This window comes from Corvus cornix, chromosome 2 (genome assembly GCF_000738735.6).
Source record: "Corvus cornix cornix isolate S_Up_H32 chromosome 2, ASM73873v5, whole genome shotgun sequence".
NCBI classification, from domain to species: domain Eukaryota; kingdom Metazoa; phylum Chordata; class Aves; order Passeriformes; family Corvidae; genus Corvus; species Corvus cornix.
Genome location: NC_046333.1, coordinates 116,869,030 through 116,891,950, shown reverse-complemented (window position 1 = coordinate 116,891,950; position 22,921 = coordinate 116,869,030). Strand labels below are relative to the sequence as shown.

General features: G+C 39.9%; 1 protein-coding gene across 9 annotated transcripts in view; it reads right to left on the bottom strand.

The window, feature by feature from the left end:
• The window catches only part of CHD7 (chromodomain helicase DNA binding protein 7), a 133,790-nt gene that overhangs the window by 51,988 nt on the left and 58,881 nt on the right, over positions 1 to 22,921 (bottom strand). For all 9 annotated transcript variants that reach the window (XM_039549478.1, XM_039549482.1, XM_039549481.1 and 6 more), the window contains one exon: positions 7,680 to 8,101. In XM_039549478.1, coding sequence (XP_039405412.1) covers positions 7,680 to 8,101 — 422 coding nt within the window. The remainder of the gene's footprint in view (positions 1 to 7,679; positions 8,102 to 22,921) is intronic.

The following is a 22,921-nucleotide window of genomic DNA, read 5'->3' as shown; positions in this document are numbered from 1 at the left end:
TCTGGAGCATCTCTCTTATGAGGAGAGACTGCAGTAGCTGGGCCTATTTAAAGAGAAGACTGAGCCCAGATAATCTACAGAGGTCACTTCCAACCCTAATAATTCTGTGATTCATTAATGCATATAAATATCTCAATACCAGGTGTCAAGAGGATGGTACCAGACTCTTTTCAGTGGTGCACAGTGACAAGACAAGTAGCAATGGCCAGAAACAAAAACAGAAGTTCCACCTCAACATGAAGAAGAACTTCCTTACAATGAGGGTGGCAGAGCACTGGAACAGTGAGGTCGTGGAGTCTCCCCCTCTGGAGACATTCAAAATCCACCTGGACACCTTCCTGTGTCACCTGCTCTAGGTGACCCTGACTCGGCAGGGGGCTTGGATGAGATGATCTCCAGAGGTGCCTTCCAACCCTAACAATCCCGTGATCTTGTGAAATTAACAGGACTCAACACAGCTCAAAAAAACCCCACCTCAAACTGTGACAATTAAAAAAAAAAATTAAAATGAAAGGGGATGGGCGGGGGGAAGTTTGACACGGCGGAAAGAGCACGGGCACAGCGGGGGCAGAGTTGGGCACGGCGGGAGGAGCGCGGGCAGAGGGCGAGCCCTGAGAAGCGGCGGGGCCGGGCAGCGCGCGTCCCTCCCTCCCTTCCCTCGCTCCCTCCCTCCCTCCCTCGGTGCCCGGCGGGCTCCCCTCCCTCCCCGCCGGCGCTTGTTTCCGCTCTGGCTGCCACCAATGGCACAAAAAGCCGCAGCTGAAGCGGGGCCCCCTTCGCCTTTTCATCCGCACGCCGAGAGCGCTGGCGTCGCCCCGGCAACCCGCGGCCACGTGACCAGCACCTGCTCCGCTGGCCGGCGGCCACCGAGCGCTGCCATCTGCTTCCCTCAATCAGCGCCCGCCCGCTCCCGGCACCTGCGCGGCCGCGGCACGGGAACCCCCACCGCACACACACCGGCTTTTATCAAATCACCGCGAAACCGCTTCCAAAAACACCAGCTACAAACTAAAAACCAAACAGCAACAAAACAAAACAAAGAAAAAGCCCCGCTTTAACGCATTTCTCGAACTTGTTTAAATGGAAGGTGAAGATCGCCGCCAGGTGAAGCGCGCTGACAGCCCAGCGCCTTTCGCCCCTGACCCCCGTAAATCGGAGCGGGGCGCGCAATTAAAGCTCAGCCGTCGTGCCGTGCCCCCGGTGCACGGCCGCCTGTGAATAACAGGCTTAAAGCCGGGAAGAATAGCGTGGGCTAGGCGGGATAAAACACCAGCCTGCTGAAAGGCCGGGCAGCGCTAACGAGGGCCCGCCGACCCGCCGACCCACCGACCGCGCCGCGCTCCCGGCCGGCCGGGTGCAGACAAAGAGCCCGGCGCTGCGGGCAGGTCCGCCCCGACACGGGTTCCTTTCTGGCCTCTCAGAGACCTTTCCCTCTCCGAGCCATTCATGACCTGTATCTACCCCCGAGCCGTGCGCCTCGGCGTACACAGGCACTCTCGGCAACGGAGACGCGGCCGAAGAGATCGGACAGTTTCAAATCACTTCCCTTTCCAGGCCAGTTATAAACACACACATGAAAGAGCCACCAAACTGGGATGAACAAAGCCCGTGTGCAGCTCCACAGGGAATTTTAAGTTCTAAATTCAGCAACAGAATTGCTCTTTTTAAATGCACAGCTACAACTTCTTTGAAGGAAAGGGAAAAAAAAAGGTGGAGTAGAAATAGAAGAACAGCACTACCCTTCTAAATGCAGGGACACACTGCTTCCCAGTGCATCACACACCCAGGAGCTTCATCTGGCCAGTGGGAACATCAGCTTCCTTACATTGTCAGCAACTGTTCTTCATCTTCGCAGAGCCAGTGTGATTTGTTCCTGACAATTAAATGTACCCACTTTTGACTCAGCCTTTGCACTTTCCAGCAGATCATACTCAAGACCATTCAGGAGCAGCATTAGCCTGGAACAGAATTACCTTTCCACATGAAGAACAGGCAGGTACTTAGAGATTGTTCTCAGAGACCCTGCCATTAGGTATCCCTGTCAATGCTCAACATTGAGTGCACACGATTAGTACTTTCCAAGTCTGGCAATAAGGAAGGTAAACTGTAACATACATACATATTTAGGCAACCATCTCTCATTTGTTTTTACACATGCATGAATGCAAAATTTAGCCAAGGCCCACTAGTGACAAGGTAAGTGTCCAATCCCAAAATGAGAACTATAAATCTAGGACAAACTGAAGCAGTATTTGCCACACACAAAATACTAAAGTATTTCAAAACTGTCAGTTAAACTCGCCCCTCAATTCCAGTGATATAAATACAGACATTTCAGATTAGATGTTTTACAATCTCACTGTCCAATATCACTTTCTGGTTTCACCCTCTCACCCTCGAGGACTGCACACCATACTGACCAAATGGGACCAGTAAGAAGACAACCTGCAGAAGGTCAAACAAGCAAACAACATGAAGAAAAAGAGGATGAAGAGGAAAACTGTAAGTAGGACAACTGAAAAGAGAGCTTGATTTACAATTTGAGAAAGATATCCAAACTCCGACAAAGTGTTTTGTGTCAGCCCAGCAGCCACCAAGAGAGCTAGATGAAACTCCAGAAACTTACAGGGGCAAACCATCTGACTCAAAAATGACCCCAAAATCATGACATGCTTTCAGCATTAAGAGGGGAAGTAATTAGCCCATACGTTTACACTGTGTAACTATTTCACCTGATCTGGGTAACTGATAGATCTGTTTATTAGTATAATTTATGACAACTATCATGACTTGGATGCTGTTTTTTTCTATAATTCTATATCTAAAATAAGTCAGATGGATTACTGATTTTTTATTTTACCATTTGGGAACATTGTCCTGTAACAGATGCATGATTGGAACCTGGCTGAGACGAACTTTACACATTCACTGTGGAGCATAAAAACAATTGAAAAATAATCCCACTTTCTCAAAATGTCAGAGATGTGAGCTTTATACTGTACTGCCTTACCCAAGGAAAATGGTTATTTTTTAAAGCTCCTAGTGTAATCAAAACTTCTTTTTAAGTCCATTTTTATGGATCACAAAAGTAGGAAAAACAACAGGTTTTTTCCAGTCTGAAAAGTCAGCCAAATTACTAAAAAGCTTCGGTAATAGTGAAGCCTACAAGGCCTGCCCTGCAGCACAAGCAAAGGTAAATATCAGGCAGCTGGGCTGGTTCAAAAGGGAGATGAGGACAGGTGTGAACAAGAACAGCCTCAGCGGACACATGCATGGAAATCTCGCACGATTTCCTGTTCTCTCCCAAAGGCAGCCCCTTCCTGCCTTGCTCAGGATGATCTGACCTTGGGAGTGGAAACCACCACCACTGCCTCAGGACCTCTCTTCCTGTCCTCCAGCTCCCCTGGGTGCTGCGTTCTGCTATCCTCACCGCTCCCCCACACAGCAGCCTCTTCCCACTTCCGTGGCCAGGAGCCATCCCCTTTCCGATACAACAAACAGCCGAACCATGTGCCAAAAAGCCCTTCTCCACCTCCCTCTAGAAACTGTGATTATGCTCATGTTTAGCACTTCCCTTGTAAGCCACAACCCACTTGCCCTACACTGTGTCCCAGGCTGCTGTTCAGTGTGTGGGAAAGATGAAGAGCTTTCCCTGCCACAGGGAGGGGAGGAAGCAGATACGAGCAGCCCTGCAAAGCACAGCACACTGCTTTGAGGAGATGGGACGAGGCAAGAGCTACTGCAAATAGCTGCCATTTGGCCCTTACAAATAGTTACTGCTCCTGCCACCATAATCAGTGGCCACTCTCTAGGGTTTCATAGGAAGTGGCAGGAGAGATATCAGCTGTGCTGCAGCGTGATCTTCTCAAACAGGTGGTCCTCATCTCCTCCAGGGACAGGCACAGGAGGAACAGACATCTGAGCCATGACTTTGCAATTCAGTAGGATTACTTGCCTTTTCCTGTCCATCTACTTTTGGAAAAATCTGCCTGCTTTGCATGTGCCTGCAAGCTGGCTCCGCAACATTTAGAGCCCACATAATACTCAGCACCCACCCAATTTAACGAAAACCCTTCACTTGTCATCCTAGGTTTACCTACAGTTTGCTTTCAAACTTGACTAGTTTGGTCCACAAGAGATTGTTTTGCCAATGTTATTTTTTTTTTTAGCCACCACTGTATTTGTATTTCAGTATTGGCAGGATTGGGCTAATAGCCCTTAAACTGTAATAGTACAATATTATTGTGTGCTCTTTCCTTCACTATGCAGTGTAACATACTAGCAGCCTATTTGGGCGTTTTCTTTCTTTTTGAGAGCCCATGACACAATTAAAATCACCAGGAAATTAACCAGATTCTTCCATTTTCCAATCTGACTTGTCCTTCACATGAAGGTGCATTTCAGTGAGGCAGGCTGCTCATTTTGTCTCAACTTGCACCAAAGGTAACAGAGATGTGAAGGACAAAGTTTCTGGAGTTTTGTTATTATTTGTTACATAAAAGGATTATACTTTTAGTTGAAATTGGAACTAAAATAATAGGGTTATGAGCTATATTAAATTACAAAATGGTTAAGATAATTAAACACCAGATTTTTTCTTCCCTGTGTATGCTCTAATACAGCCTGTGTCAAACTTAACTATTAATGACTCATTATGCTCTATCCAAAACATGTTGCTCTTCAACAAATACCTAGCTTTATCTACCTTAATTTTACATGACTGCAGAACTCTTCTATTGAAGCTGATCATCTTACTCAGGAATAAGGACCATTAGTTATGCACAGCATTTTTAGATTTCTAAACCACACTACTCCTTTTCAATGCTTAGAAGCAAAATATTGAGCAATATAAGCGGTAGCAGTAATGACATGCTAGATACTAACTTTATCAAAATATTTTACTTCTACATAATCATCCATAATCTGTATTAACTTGCATTAATCTCACTCATCTCAGCTACTGTAATATTTCCTTTCCGGAGTTAGTGCTGCTGAAACACTGTGGTTTATATGATTAAACATTTGGACTGTTGATTTATTTAAAAACTCGATTCAGTGATCTGTCAATGGACAGATCCAGTCTGTGATGTTGCCAAAGTAAGCACATTTCTTTCACCAATTTAAAATTCTTTGGCAGCATAGCATCCCCACACATTCTCTGGGTTCTTCAAAGAAGCTTGATACTGAAGCTGACAAGACCACAAAATGAGAACAACCTTGTTTTCAAGACAGCATTTGGTAACGAGAGGCACAAGCCTGTTACAGCAAAAATAGGACTTTCTCCACACCCCTGAGTAAGCATAAGGAACACTGAATGCTGTTACTGTTGCTCCAAACATGTTTCTCTCACAGGTAAAACAACAGGGCTTAGTACTTACTAAAATACTGTAAGTCACCTAGCCAGCCAGGGACAAGAGTCATTGTATGGGAAAGAAGATAAAGACTCTCCTATGAACAAAGCTAAGAAAACAGTGTTTTGTTCCTTCAGAGGAAACACTGCTCCTTTAATCTGCACAGCATGTCCCAGAATTTAGAGATGATGTGCATAGAGATACTAGGATTGAGTGGACAGGACAGACCAGCTCTGAGCTCTGATGTCCAGACTATCACCCATGGGTGTTTTTGAGGCAGACTCCTTCTAACCATGGTTTATCAAACAAGACTTCACTCTAGTCAATTGAGAAGTCCTGCAGTAAAAGTTTTTTTTACTTTTTGGCAGCAAAAATGTAGGAAATGCTCAGTAACACTTATTATGTAGCTGGGTCAGCCTTTAAACCTGTGAGTCTAGGGAACTTGAGCATGTCTCTTTAGAGGAATGGCTGAGGAAGCTGGGCATGTTTAGCCTAGAGATGACTGAGAAAAGATCTTATCAATGCATACAAGTATCTTAAGGATGAGTGTCGAGACAATGGAGACAGAGACTGCTCAGAGGTGCCCACTGACAGGACATGGAACAGTGGGTACAAACTGAAACACAGGAAGTTCCATCTGTCTAAGAAGAAAAACTTTACGTTGAGGGTGACAGAGCACTGGAACAGGCTACCCACAGACTCTCCTTCCCTGGAGATATTAAAAACCCGCCTGGATGGACCCTGTGCAGCCTGCTATAGGTGAACCTGCTTTAGCAGGGAGGTTGAACTACATGATCTCCAGGGTCCCCCTTCAACCCCAACCATCCTGTGATTCTATGAAAAGGCTGGTTTAGCTGATACAGTATTTTAATTTCAAAAATACATACTGGGTGATATATAACTTAAGAGATTTTTCTAAGCTGTGAATTGCTGCTGTGTATGTAAACCCCATCCTTAGGACAGTCTGGTACACTGTTGTTACCCTGGGTTCCAACAGTACACAGCCAAAGTAAATGCTGCAGTACGGATAGGCTGATCAACTGTAATTTACTGATAAGTTAATAAAACCTGTACACAACAACACTTGGTTTTACAAGCCACTGTTTAGAAATTCTTCAGGAAACATCATCTCTGCTAGTATAGAAACTTCTCTGTCTTGCTGAAGCAACAAGTAACGTCTTACTGCTCATCCTCATTTAGCTATGGAGCTGTATCAAACCTAACCAATAAACAGTCAGTCTTGTAGAATATATGCAAAGCTGATTCATTAACTGTAAGTTTTAAACCCTAATACAAATGGATTTTGCAAACTGATTTGGATTAACCAAGTCTGGCTGTGCTTCCATCTGGAAGTTATATTTTATAACTCTAGCCACATCTTGAAAAACAGATTCAGATGTTTGGAACAAATTCAGAACAGTTGTAAGAAATTCTAGGTACAAATGAAAAAAAAATATTGAGCTTTAATGTCTTTTTGGTCTCAGTTTTCTTCCAAGTAGGCATTTAAAACCACGGTGTTTAGGGACTTGAGGGACAAGGAAAGAATCTGTATTATTACCTGTGACACATTTACTCATGTGTAACGACAGTTTATTCTTTCTTGTACTACTCTGTAGCATTTTAAGCCTATCCTGATAAAGATACACCATGCTCAATAGAAAGTTAAGAAACCCAGTCCAGAAACAGAGTTGAACTATCTGGTCTATACACTAAGATTTTCTGCTAGGAAAATTGTCTTTACACAAAACAGGAAAATTAATATAATCCTTATGGTGAGAACACATTAATATCCATATAAAAATGCTTTTTTAACAGCAGACCTTAGAGCCCATCAGTTGTGTTAGTATAAAAATGTGTCTGTAAGGGTTGTACAGCGTACAACAACGTGAAGTACCTAACTTCTTTATTTAGGGAAAAACATCATCAAACCATTTTACTCTAAGCCTTCATCTCTGAATTTGGTCAAACCTGCATTAGTGTTGAAGAAATTTAATTTCTCAACACAAAAACCACACACAAGGACAGATGAGGATTAAAGAAGAGTGAGTTCGTTTTGAAATCTAATACATCCAGAAACTTTTCTGCCTTGAAAGGGAGAAACTAACCTTCTGCCTTTCCAGCTTGCTTAAAATAACTGTGAAGCCATAAACAGGAAAGTCAAACAAGAGAAATGTGCCCAAGCTTCTCAAAAACATGATGTTGTAGATGGTAGAAGGCAAACGACAAAACAAGATTTCCTCCCCACCCACGCCATTTAGCACAGATGCTCTAGAAATCCCACAAACACACTGTTTTTCTCTCATTGCATATACAAGTTTCCTGACTTACCTAGCCTTTTTGCTGGTCTTGGGTTTTGGCGTGGTATTTTTTGCTTTCTTTTCCTTTGGCTCTTTAGGGGTCTTAGGGACTTTGGGGGTCTTGGGTTCCTTCTTTTCCTTGGGTTCTTTAGGATCCTTCGGTTCTTTTTTTGCCTTGGGCTTTTTCTTTTTCTTCTTGTCTTCTTGGGAGCAATCCACTGAGTTTCTGCTTAGATTCTGGCTGTCAAGTCCCCCAGGAAAGTCTTCCTTACCAAAACCTTTACTGGGACCTTCTGCAGCAATGTGATTGTTTTTCTTTTTCTTTTTCTTTTGCTGTGGCTGCGGCTCAATTGACGGCAGATAATCATCACTTTTCACTAGCTGGGTATTCGGTCCACTAACCTGAGTCATATCCGGCACTGGTTTCTCTAAAAAGGGTTCCGACGGAGAATGCTGAGAATGATAAATAGAAATAAAATTGTAGATCTGCAACTTTGATTTCTAAAACTTTGCTCCTTCAGAGCATGAGGTAACAGAGGGAGAAAATATTAAGCCCAGGATTAACCTATTAACAAGAGTCAGCATATCTGAAACACTGTGCATTAAACAGTAAAGAACAAAGCTTTTTGCAGTCAGAACAGTAGCAAAATGACCAGAAATTCTTGATAATCAAGGGTAAAATTATTCTAAAGCGGATAAAGTGGAAATATAGAAAACATTTAGTCTTCAACACGTAGATGCAAAAGGAATGCAATTGTTTCAGACATTTCAAAATAGTTGTTAGCAGAATGATTAACTTGTTACAAATTATTCAGCTGCACTGGAATTTTGTCCTTAGGGGAAAAAAATTGTTAAAATTTGTTTCTAGACATTCGAAGGAGAATAAAAGTACATTCACAGGCTATATTGATAAAAAATTAATCAAGGCAATTTACATTGGTTCATCGGTGACAGGAGGTATTTTGATCAGCAAGTGAAGGATTAAGCCACTTGAAAATGTATTACAGCGTTACGTTTTATGTCCAAGATCCACAGCTTCCAGTTTGTACTTGAAACAGATTTGTTCCTGCTCCAGATTGGACAAAGAACTACAGTAAGTGCTTATGAACCTGCATAAACGTCCGATCTCAAAGTCTCTATGGCATATCAGGTTTACACCAAACTTATAAGCTAGAGGAAAACCCATGTATAGTTACACAAATGTTAAATGCCCAGACTAAAATACACTGGATATATTGACAACTATTTTCACCTTAATGGTTCTGTTCTACACAAAGATCCATGAGTCTGCAGTGAAAAGCTATCTAAGCTCCACCATGACTTTGCAGCATATCAAAGCTCTGACCTGCTTCTCCCTGCCTGCCCATGGTTATAAATGCAGGATGACAGTGCTTTTCTAGAAGAAAAGTAATAGCATGGCACCATACTGATGCCTTTCTTGCACCTACATAGATGGTCAGACCATTTTACCTACACTCTTTCTCTCTGTTTCTCCTCCTTTTCTGTTCTGTAAAAATTAAGTCAGGATGATACTAGGTGGACAACTTCCCCATTAGTCATGGTGTCAAAGGATAGCCACTTGAGATGTTTGATCCATTGAATTGGGCAGAAGAAAATTTTATAAGAAATAAGAATTGTACTTCTAGGAGAAGCAGTGCCAGTGTAACTGTAATGTTCTTCGCATTTCCTTTTCTCCACGTTTTTTTCTAATGGCACTTACTTAGAAGTGACAAGAGTGCAAATGAATGAATACAAAACCAGTCCTTGAGCATAAGGAGAGCTGATGGGCATACACATATATATCTACTTCAGCAACCTAGATCCAAATAGAAATGCACTTAAGATCTAGGAAACAAAATTCTTGATAATATTACATGAGAAAGTGAATGCATGTGTATATTTCCAAATATATTAATATAATTTTATGAACGTAAACAAACGGAACCAGTGTAGTCCTAACTACTTCTGGCATTTCTTCACAGTAACATAAAACCACTGTACTGAATACACTCACATACTCAGAAGCAAAAGGAGCAAGGCTGTCAGAAAGTTAAGGATTTTTTCTGCTGTCTGGGAGAGGTCTGAATGGTACATGCTACACAATACAGTTCTGCATGGAAGAGACAGGACAAGAGGGAAGGCCTGAGTGACAGACTGACAGCCTGGGTCTCCTTGGCTTAACCAAGGACTTCCAGGGTGACTTCTGCATGTTTCTGTCCTCCACCTGCTTATTAAGTTCCTTTTTTGTACAACAGGTCTAAGTTGCAGTGGAAACCCAGCTGTAATGCAAACCCAATGCACTCATTGCATTAGCACTGCATCAATCAGCCCCACATCAAGACCATCTCATGTTAGGCATCCTGAAGTACGAATCAACACCTGTTCCAGAAATCTGTAGTCACCACTGGCATGTACATATCCACACCGGAAAATTCACAAAAACTGGGTATTTGTATAGAAAACACTATCCCAGAAATTAAGTGGTAACAATGAGTTCTGCAGTACAATTATACATTACATGAAATAGACATCTTTTAAAATGTTCTGATTGGTTCTGAATTTGGTTGACTGAATTGAGTGTCTCAGATTTGTTATATCACGCAGAATAAAATGGCCTTCTCTCTACCTCAGACTGTTATGTGCTTGTACTAACCATTACTTTTAGGTAGAGAAATACGGGAATATTACCAAGATCACCTTTAAGTACTTCTTACCCCTGGATTTTAAGAACAGTACTTTTAACCTGTATAATTGCAAGATAGTCAATATATATCTGCATTATCTGCTATTTTGTATCTCATGCATCCTACATTTTGCAGAAATCTGAAGTGCAAGTTTCACCAATTTTTTCACTGAGCTGTCCTCTACCATCCTCAATCCTGTTTTAAAATGCTGCTCACCTGCTATATATAACATATATAGATGTAACTCTAGGGTTTTCTTTCCATTATTTGTAGGTTTTGTGTTGAGCAAGTACCTTCAATTCGACACTACAATACTTGGTTGCCATATTGAGAGAGACTTTTACAATTACCTAAAAGCTTATGTATAAAAGGCACAACTTTCTAGAACAGATCAAAATCAGTAGTTTTATTTTACTTCCTCCTATGCATATGAAACAGCCTAGCCAACAAATATTAAAAACCACAAGAAATCCAGTAATGCCATGTAAATTTAATTTTACAAAATTTTCAACATTGCAACTTCATTAGTGCTATGACCGTCACTGAAATCAATATTATATTTTATACATGCTTCAGTATTCAAAAACATGAATCCTTGACAACTTGTGGGTTGTTTTTGTTTGTTTCAGTCTGAACAGCAACTTTCAGCAGAGTCATAAGCAAATCTGAAAGCAAAGCTTTCCAAATCTCCACAATAGCAGCATCAGCCCTTTGTGACTTGACATTTGCAGTTTTAATGTGAGATCTGGACAGAAGGTAAGGTCCTGAGAATGGCAGCAATTGCTGCCACACTGTAGTACCCTGCAGAATTTCAGATTCTTACTTTTCAGAAACCTTACCCACAAGTGTCATTCTCAGGCTCTAAAACAACTGAAGACTATACATTAGACTGAAACATTATGCCTGATATAAATATCAAAAAACCCCAAACTTACTGCCTTTTATTTAAAGGATCAAGTTATGTGCATTACCAAGCATAAAAATACTATGATTTTGGTTCATATCATTCACAATCTCTGGAACACTGAAGCTACAAAAAGACAACTCTGCCCTAATTAGGCTTTGTAGGTTGTATTTCCTATACCTTGAAACTGTATTACTTTTGCCACATGCCACTCCCCTTGCAGTTTGGCACATTTTGTAATTCACTTTTATGTGATTTTCTAAACTGTAGCATTCTTTCAAAGAAATAGCTTAAATACTTTTATTTTTCTACGAAGTCTGTGGCTGTACTTCTGCAATATGCTTAAACCGTTTATCCCTAACCGACAACCCCACATTGCTCCCTAGTGTGAAGCTGTGTAGGAGCAGCACAAATCTACTGAGAAGAGATTGGAAGAAGCTTGAAAGATGCCTTTTCTTACCCCAAACCAGTTGTCTGCTCTTTCTTAAGTAGGGAGAAAAGGAAGAACAACAGGCTTTCACTATAAATATTCGATTAAGCTTACCACAGGGAATTATTTCAAATAGTTCTACTTCTTTAAATCTAGAAAGGATTAGCTCTAGTTACAGGGTCACAATTTCTAATCAAAGAACCCCATTTTCCATTTATAGAATTTTTTAAAATATGTATATTACAAGTTTTTACCAAAAGATTGAAAAAATGTATCTGCATACTTCATACAAATTGCTTCTCTTGCTGCTTTTAGTAGTAACAAAGCCATAATTTAGTATGTTAGTACAGAATTTAATCTTCCATGGGAAAGAAACCAGTGGAGATTAAACAAAAATAGGTATTCATCCTATTTGATACTGCAGTAGAATTATTTTTGGTATTATTTGAAATAAGGTGAAAAAGGTGCTCAAAAATATTGGTGTGTTTACTAGACCCACATCTCTTTAAATCTTTTAGAGAAAAGCTGTTTTTGTAAACATTTAACAAAGAACAGATGGCCTGTTTTAATCATGCGAAAAAACCTGGAGCTCACATTAATACTCCTACCAGCGACTACTGGGGCTAGTCACCTCCCTAACCAGCAGCATGGCACAGTCTTTAGTAATTCCATTTAATTTTACAATGGACATTTTCTCATCAGTTCCCACTGCTCGACAGTTAATCAATGCTATTAACATGCAATATCACAATGCAGGACACTCCTAAAGATCGCAGCTTATTAGAGAAAATACAGAGATTCTTCAAGAACTCCGAAGTGTTAAAACAATTTGTGGCACAACAGGCTACACAGCATTGTCAGTAAGAGCCAACGACATCCAAGGAATAAAAAATGAAAACGCTATTAGAGAAATAGAATCATCTGTTTCTAGACTGGAAAATTTCTGGAATTCAAAACTATTTTTGAGCTTCCAAACAGGTATCACCATGACTTGAAAAATTAAAACCTACCTGCCTCTGTTTCAGAGCTGCTTACACTTTTAGACTATAAGCTCATTCCCCCCAGCCCAAAGTATAGAGAGCTGTCTCAAACCAGGCCTGTTATGTGAAGCAGCAAGATGGACAAGATGTAGGATTAATCCAGTGAGGGTGAGTGGCAGGGAGGGAGGTTAAGGAGGAGAGTCTTTCTGTTGCTTGAACAAGAATTGAACCACAATCAACTGTACTGAAAGCAGCTGAGTGTCACTTCCCTAACAGAGCAGCAACTTGAGCCAATACTGAGCTTTACGAAGTACAAAGCAAGAGCAGCAAAGTGTGCGACGTGACTCAGCTAACTGTGAAATTTAAACATCAGCACCAAACAAAAAAAAAATTTTAAAATAATTCCTTTTACCAGGACTACACGTATATTTCCATGGTGGGTATTAGTTCCACACTCCATGGTCTTTTCCATATTTAAATAAAGATCTACAACAACCACACTTCATTTAAATTTTCTTAAATTTTGGTTTACTAAATTGTCTAACAGTAAAGCAAGTGATCACTCAGTTCCCACTGACTTCAAAATACAAACCTCTTTGGTATGATCTCCATACAATGGATAATTTCACTTTAGGTAAATCATTACAGAATATTCTCAACTGCAACCCTGTTCAGTTATCACCTTCACTCTGGAGAAGTTATAACAGCAACCTGTGCAAATTCTTTTAAAACAGAAGACAGACTATATAGCATGCTTCCAGCAGCAGCTCTACCTAGTGCCACAAAGATCACTCATTTTGAATTTGTATCCTTCCTGACTGGCACAGTCCAAACAGTGTTAAAAGCCATCACATAACCAAATTGCTCCATGACTCTTCCTTTCAAAGGTTAATGATAGGATTCATCCTCCCTCTGGATTATTTAGAATGAACTACTCATCTTGACTAATTTGGAAAGTTTCTGTGTCATGTCTCTATGCATTGCTTTGTCCCTGCAATTCTCAACTTGTCTCATGAATACTTTCAGCATTAGGCTCCTCTTAGTGCCCCCTCAATGTGAAGCATGCTTCACCTTTTGTAGACCTCCATAAATACTTTCCTGACATTGTCCATATGCAGAGCTCACATATCAGTAAAAACTCCACAGTAAACAGGAATCAACACCACTTCCAAAACTCCAGCCAAATGCCAGTACCTACATTCAGCAAAAGCTGTATTTTTTCTATATTAGGTAAAGTCCAGAAACATCCTCAAGACTACATTCACACTTGTAATTGTTTCAAAAATATATTTTACCAATCAGCTTCTTCTCCTTTATTGTAAATGATGATCCCTTCGCTTTTCTGTGAAACTACTACCTTGAAGATGTGTATGTTTCTTTTAGTGTACTATATGAAAATACTTAGTACTAAACTTAAAATATTTTGGGGAATATGATGCTGTTTAGAAACAACTGCTATCTCAGTAATTCAGAAACCCTCCTAAGAAAATTGTAGTTCCAAAGTGACAACTGGGATATATAAACCAACAAGCGTTGTCAGTGATCTCTGCAATAAAGGGAAAGACATCACACCAGATGACAATGAAAGTCTGGTTTTGCAAATAGGTTTGAAAGGAATCTAAATTTCTGGACGTACCTCTTCAGAACACAGATGAAAGTGTATAGAAAACAGAACTTCTATTAAAACCTTCCTAGCAAGACAAAACTACTGTGCATGAAAAAAGTTAATGTTTAAGCAAAATGCTGCTGCAATACCATTTTATTTCTTAATCAAGTCTTAGGAGAAGACAGAACAATCTAAGATTATTCTGAGTCATCCTGCTCTGTTACTGCTACTGGAAACCCGTAAAAAACAGTACAATTACTAACAGGTTATAACTTGCTGATCCAAAGGTTTTTAAAAAAACTCTGAATCACAAAACTAGAATTCTGATGCCAACAGCATCCTAACAGTGGAGTGAAAGTGATTAAAACCAATCTTAGTGCCCTCCGCTACCACTGTAAAACTACTCTAATTTCTGATTTGGTGGAGCTGAAAATATCACCAAATTACAGTATTTGGAGGAATAAAAACATGCTATGCAAAATACAGAGTTTCTTAACTGAGTCTCAGCACAGCTACAGTAATAGAATTATTTATTTTCTGGTCATGTACTCTGCATAGAAACACAGATTATAAAAGACAAATGATACTAATGTGGCCATCCAAAAAGCAAACATCCCATTATAATTTTACAGTAATCATATGTAGTGTTTTGTGCTCACAGAAAAAGTGAGACACATTACTAAGCCTATGGAATATCAGCCAGTGCAACGAGTGATGACAGCTTGTTCACAGCTCAAGAAACAACTAACTTGTCCCTTAAGAGAGCTCCTAGGTTGCTGCCCATAGATCAGAATTGACATCAGCGTTGATCAGGCAATCTCAGACAACTGCCACCCCTACAGTAATGAAGTGTGCATGCTCCAAATTGGCTCTACATGTAAGGCATTGCAATAGCTACCACAGGAATTGTATGTAACTGGTGATGTGATGGTCAACAAGACAAATGTTTTGTTAATACTGTTTTTGCTAGAGATTACTTTGCAATATAGACTGACTTAGCAGTATAAGGTTGCTCCTAATGCAAGCTGGGCAGATCTTAAATATTACACAACAGCAGCCAGACTCTCTACTCTCTGTCATCACTATGCAGACTGAGGACTTACGCTTTTGGCAAGTTTTTACTAGCTCTAGCTGCAGAGACACATAGAAAGGGTGGGACAATTAAGCACAGAATTCTTCTGGTAAAAGCTTACTGCTCATGTTGACAGCTTGTCCACCTCAAGCCTGCCCTCCATGCATGTCCACAGTAAAAGGAAACTTCACTTTGTGTGTGCTCCACTATCAAGCAGTGCCAGAAAATGCCAACATGTTTTACCACAGAAGTTTTGCAGAGTTTATGCCATGCAGTCTATACCACAGGTGAGAAAATGACCAGCAGGCCAGCAAGAGTCCTACTGTCAAATGGCCTCTAAGCATCTTAACACCTTACTTCTGAAGGGAATGCACAACTATTATGAGAAGTGGCTGAGGAAGCTTGGGTTGTTTAGTCTGAAGAAAAAGAGGCTCGGGGAGACCTTATCAGTGTCTACAGCTACCTGAAAGGAAGTTGCAGTGAGGTGGGTGTCAGTTTCTTCTCCCAGGTAACAGATTTCAGAATGAGAGGAAATGGCCTCAAGTTGTGCCAGGAGAGGTTTTAGATTGGATATTACAGATTTGTTTTTCACAGAAATGGTTGTCAAGCACTGGAACAGGCTGCCCAGGAAGCTGCAGTGTCACCATCCCTGGAAGTATTCAAAAAACATGTGATACTCGAGGACAACATTTAATGGTGAACACAGCAGTGCTGGGTTGGCGGTCAGACTTGATGATCTTAAAGGTGTTTTCCAACCTTAATGGTTCTTTGATTCTGCCATATAACATCTGTATCTAAAAATGTGCATATTTTCTTCGTGAAGTTATGTCTGTGAAGTTATTCCCAGGCACAGCTATCAAGATTCCTAGTGCTTACTAGAGAATTCCTTCGATTAGAGAATATCCAGGAGATTTACCAACAGTCCTTTCCAACCCCTCTAAGATAAGGCAATGACTGCTCATCTCCAGGCAAGATAGGGAAGTCACTCAGTGAAGTAAGAACATGTCAGGATGAAAGAGTCTCCAGAGAATCTGTACAATACTTCAACTGCTCCAGTAAAGGGGGAATATAGGGGAGGAAACATCTGCACATATTCAACCAAAACAGCAATAATTAAACTGCTATTATTAAATAAATTAGCATTATAAAAGACTAACCTAACATTTTAGCATATATACAAGAGTTGTTGCTCTTGGGCTTGCCTCCATGTTCCCCACACTGTGAAAACAAAGCAGTTCCTCCAAAACAGTCAAATGCAAACATCATCCTTCTCTTGGGCACATTTCACATCCATGCTTTGAAATCCAAGGTCCTGAAGTGAGAGACAAAACCATACTGCCCTGTACACACAGCCTCCTCCCTCAGCCAGGAGAATTCCCTCCATTCAGCTACTGAACATCAAAAGCATGGAGATCCATCCTCTCTGAAGGGTAACCTGTTCCTGCACCACATTGTATTTTCATCACCATAGTTTATGATGCTGTGGTACAAACTATGATTTCCACTAAACACCCTGTTCCCCACCCAGAAAAAGAAAATGCAACAAAACAGTCCTGGCTGACTTGGTATATTAAGCACTTAGAGCCTGCCCACAGTAATATAAGTGATAAACGTCCTCTAAAACTTATGGCTTTTTTCTACAAAAGACTAAAGTCACTCAGAGAACCATTTTCAGAGGGATCTTACATAGATCATATCTAGTCCTATCAATATATCTTTCTGCTATCAAATTTAAATCACAGTGACACGCAGCAAACGGCACCAGGTTTATGACTACAAGGAAAATCAAAGACCAACATATGGGGTACAAACGCTGGTTCTTCTGACCACAGACAACTGAAAAAGTTCCATCTGTGCTCTCACTGCTGCAAGTAATAGTAGCAGTAATAGCATTACACACCGTAACAGCAAGAGTATTTCTATTCTGGTACTTTTTTCCCCTACCCCTTCTAACCCTCAAGAGTTAACAGGAAAACTTATTTAACAGGCTATAAATGTAAAAAATGTAAGGTGAAGGGTAATAAGATACTATATTGTATGTTTATTTGAGAGATATATAGTACTAAAAAACTAAAAATACTAGATGTATGTATGTGTTAAGTTAGAAGCAATACTTCTTTTTTGATTTGCTAAACCTCTAATAAGGTATTCTTTATCTAAATCCAGAAAAAGTATATTTCCACTTTTTGTAATTTATAATAAAAAAGTTTACTTTAGTCTAAGGAAGGGAGAACACCTATAGAGAGAAAGGCAGCATGTTTGGGGCAAGTTTTTTCATTAGATTAAGCTGAAGACTTGCAGGCCAGGAAACATTTTTTAACAATGAATCACAGAATTATAGCATATCCTGTGTTGGAAGGGACCCACAAGGATCACCGAAGTTCAACTCCTGGCCCTGCACAGGACACCCCAAGAGTCACACCATGTCCCTGAAAACGTCCAAATGCTTCTCTGTCAGGCTTGGGGCTGTGACCACTTCTCTGGGGAGCCTGCTCTGGCACCCAACCACCTCTGGAGAAAAACCTTTTCCTAATATCCAAAACAAACCTCTCCTGACACAGCTTCATACCATTCCTTCAGGTCCTCTCATTGGCCATCAGGGAGCAGAAGATTAGTGAGTGCCCCTCCCTCCACTTCCCTTGATGAGGAAGTTGTAGACTGCAAAAGAACCAAACTGCAACAGACTGTAAGGAAATCCACTAGGAGCAGATGGGCACCATGTGGCTACAACTGCATATTGCCCCAGTCTAATTACTTGGCACCACTACATGCCTCTGTATTTTTTTACAGCATGCTCACGCCAGAAAGTCCTCAAACTCAACCCTCATGTCCACGACTACGTGCCCTGTTTGCACATGCACACCACAGTGGCCTTTCTTCTGGGCTTGGTTATTTTCCAGTCTTGGGAAGCTTTAGACAGACACCAGTCATAGCCAGCCCTTTCAGCCTTCTTGAGGTAATTCACTGTCTGTTTTGCCACACATACCTGCCCCAGGGCAACCTCTCACCCCTCTTCTGAGGACACTAATGCAAGGGTCTTCAAGGGGACTAGGCCACCTCTGAGAAAGCCATCTCTTAGGGACAGCCTAGAGATCACAGCTGCCCAACAAGCCCTCACTCGTAGACATGACTGAGAACAGCAACTGAAGAGCAAGACTTCAAACATTCATAAAACAGTAAGATATAGCAGCCACCAGCAAAATCCTTTCAAATGTATTTTTAGGCCATTACATTTATTAGCGTATGGTGTTCCAATACAGTAGGAATAGATAAAACTTCTCTATCGCTTTCCTAACCCCTTCCTTATATACCTAGGAAAACAAGAGCCCAGCATTTTTGTTTTAGAAGTTCCCTACCATCAGCTTCTAGACTTGCTAAAACATCCATGTTTAAGAAGCCTGCACATTTAAAAAATATACCAATCACAGTTTAATGACAAACATGCATCAGATGACAAGCTTGGTGAAAAGAGGATGCAATTCATAGAGAGTCTTTACTAAGAACTTTATCACTTCCCCTATCTGCATGCCCTCATCAAAAAAAGAACAAGTTTTCCACAAAGGTATAAATATATATATCATGTTCTAATAGTTCAAGGAAAGGGCAATGGCTTTAGATGTTTAAGATTTCAACAGATGTGAAAAAGGACTACAACCCCTGAGTTTTTACTCCTGCCCACAGAAAGAAGGTCCCACTGAAGTCCCAAGATACTTCCACAATATCCTTAAGTATTTTTATTAAATCACAGAGCACTCTGAACTTTTCCATGGTTTGCAACAAGGTATTTTTATAATTTTAGCAAGATATCCTGCAGATGAGAGTGTACCAGATTGAGAAAAATTAGCTGAAAGCATTAGAAGAAACACTACCAGCACAGATAAGTATACTTTGGTTTCAGTCTGGAGCTGACCAACGTTCAACAATATTTTATCTGAATGACTGGAACAGACACACTAGACAAATAATACAAAACTCTTTTTCTTCCCCCTCTGCAAGGTGAAGTTGTACTGTATCCACAATCAAAAGATGAAATCCTTTTCATTCATTACTTGAGCTGGTGCCCTTTTTTTTAAACTACAACTTGTACTCAAGTGTTTTCTGCTACATATTTTAAAAAACACACAGAATTCTCAGATCACATGGACTTCTAATACTGTAAAATACTAAGGTACCACCAAAGAAAGAAAGTTAAACCACTCCAACCATTTTTCTTATTATTTAATAATTCTAGTCTTTACATTTGCTGACTTCTGATTAAAAGAGCCTCATCTCAGAATTTTCTCCAAAAAGACCATATTTGGTAAATGTTTTCTGATACCATAAGATTATATCCAGAATATCTCAATCTAGCTGTCTCTACTGTTTATGTCTACTCCAAATCTCAAAGTGTTTAATTGCTGCTGTTTCAATCTCATAGTACAGGTGAGCACACTTAGTACTAGGAGAATCATAATTTGAAACTGTAACTTTATGTTCTGACATTCTAAATGCCATTTCCTTAATCACAAAGAAGTACCACACCATGAGAGAAAAAGAAACTCTAAAATCCCACTGACGCTATCACTTCTATTAGACATCCCAAATAAGTTGGAATTCCTTTTCTAACCCGTTTGTATCTAATATTAAACTGTCCTTGCGCAGCAGAAATTCAGAACCTTTCTTCAGACACTGACCAATGAGCCAGCCTGCAAGTAAAATAGCAAACATGCAATGTTGTCTTGAAAAGATTATTTAAGTTCATTGTAACCCTAAGAAAACACACTGTAAATTATAAACATATTTTTATTTTTTTAGATAACAGTCTAAATCATTTAAGTATTTCAAATACTCGAAAACAAAGAATAATTGTTGCTACTAAACAAAATTTACGCCCTATTGCTTAACTTCCTACAATAATATGTCTAACCTACGGGGTGACTCTTCCCTAGTTACTACAGATCTGCTGCCTTATGCAGTTCATGGGATGGATGAGACATCTAGATTAAATCAGATCTAAATGACTATGACATTATCCTCGAGAGAAGACTCATGTTACCTTGAAAACTTAAATACAGAAAAAGGGAAGACTACAAGGAATGATGAAAGCAGTGAAAGTCAGGAAAGATAAGTTACTTTTTCCTAGCAGCCTCAGCTCATTGTGATACTTTTTTTTTTTCCAGATAGGCTTTCGTTTTGTTGGGTTTTGCTTGGGTTTTTTTTCCTTTTCTTTTAAATTACGTACTCATTTCTTATTAAGAGGGGTCTCCAGCAAAGGACTTTCCATGGACCTTCTTCTTGGAAAGTACTCAACAATGGCTGCAAGAAAGCACCTACTTGGATAACTACTGGCTTCAGCTTCAGGGGCAATACAGCCCAGCATAACACACATAAAGAAGCCCCAAATCCCATTACTATCACTCTTGCCTCAGGCAACTCCCTATCCCTCTGTCCTGGCTTACTCATATGTAAAATGGGGAATACACACCATAGGAGAGTTTAGATGATGAATGAATTAGTGGTTGATGAAGTTTTTTGGTATTACGATTAAAACTTCCATTTAAAAAGCTCATTTAGCTATTCTTTACAAACACACAAAGAGAGACACGGTTTGTAGGAAGAGTCTGCTTGTTTCATGAGATTCAGTAATATTCATTATTGGGTTTACTGGATAATAGACAGTCAACAAATTATCAGGCCATACCTCAAATAATAAAACCAAAGTAATTAAACAGCTACTTCTATCACAGAAGGTTGCATACACTGCTTACATTCCATTTTATGGGCATGAGGAACATGCAGTGTCAGTCCTACTTCAGATCTCTTTTAACTACAGCTTTGAAGCTTGCCATCATTCTGTAAACATTATCACTTAAATTTTGTGCATTAAGTAACATAGTTTAACATTTTCTGTCACTTACTTAGTTCTTTCTTGATACTTATTTTCAAAAAGTATATATAAATGTTACAACCAAAGCCTTCTTGCCAACTGGAGATAGGACAAGGCAGACTCTGCAGATGGTAACAAACAATTACAGTTTTCCAATGCCCTCATCACACCCCTCTTTCAGAGGCACTAATGCTTACAGCAACAGAAATACTGAAAAGCTCGTGTCCCATATTAAGTATGTGGGAAAACAACAAAAGAAGAGTTAAAAGCCACTATTGTTCATTATATACATATATTTACTAATATATACATATGTATTCAAACATTTTGCTTTCAGTGTTTAAATTGTTTCTAATGATGTCTGACCCCCTTCCCAAACTACAGTTGTTTCCATGTTCACTTTCCAATATCTTACAAAAAAAACAGCACAATCAAAAACCTGCCAAACCAACACCAAAACCAGCCTGCAACAGGGGGGGAAATAATCAGCTACATCATGCCAACTCTCCCCTGGTAATACACTTAAAAATTAACTTCCCCCATCCTGTCATGTAGGAGATACCCAGTCTTCAGGTCAAAAAACTTCTATGAAGATAAAACACAATGCAAAGGCAGGTTTTTCCTTTTCCCTCTCCCGTGTCTAAACAGAAAAGGAAAACAACCTGGAAAGTAATGATTTGTGCAGTGGCTTTCTTCCATTTTGTTTTCAATACACTCCTAAATAGTTAAGCAGTAATTCTAAAAAAATCTGATTAACCAGCCTTTAAACACCTATAGTTGATCAAGTCACAGAAATCAGAGAGAAAAAGGTACAATGTATCTTCAGCAGTGATGCATTTTATACCAATGACACCTATATATTATGAGAGAAAAACTACTAAAGATTTAATGGTGCCAATTAAAGAAGCCAAGAGTTTGCATGGCTCAATGGCTGAGTCATAGACCTTTTCCCCATAATAGGTTCCATTATAGTCCTGAGCTCAAGCTGTGGGAAGAGGATTGCAGATGAGTAAGAGGAATTAGTATTTTTAAATGTTATTGCCAGGGAAGGTGTCCTTTAGGCATTACACAGCTGCATGTCTCTGGTAGCAGTGGAGCAGCTTGTGCTTACTCACCATCCTAGTTCTAAGTGAGATGCACAGAATTGTGGACACCTCACAACTTCAAAACACTAACACAGAAATTAAACCCATCAATGTAGAGCCCTCTCAAATTTAATCAGTATTTCATATGCATTTCCAAACTTGAAATACTTCAGTACTTGTAATTTTTGTGCCATTCTATTATCCCTAATTTTTTTTTTTACTTATTTATACTTACGTAAAACAAGGTAAGACTGTGTAGCTAAAGACCAAAATAGTTTGCACTTAAACCACAGGATGTCTGTAAACAACTGGTGTGATGTACAATGAGGAAAAGAAAATTAAAATGTTCAAGTGCCTCTCAAGATTGTTTCCAGTAAACCTAGGGAAGTATTTGTGCCAGAGTACAACATTGCACAAAATTCTGATCATCCACATCAACAATTACACCTCAGACATGAGTACAGATTATCTTGAAGGAGAAGTCTAAAGGGAATTTAACTTACTTTAGATAGATTACTACTTTTCAAAACACTGACAGATCCTAATACAGGAAATGAAAATAATTAAGATGGGTAAAATTGATACCAGAGCGAATTGAGTATAAAACTGGCATCTGATAAATTTAGGACAGAATCAGACGCCATTC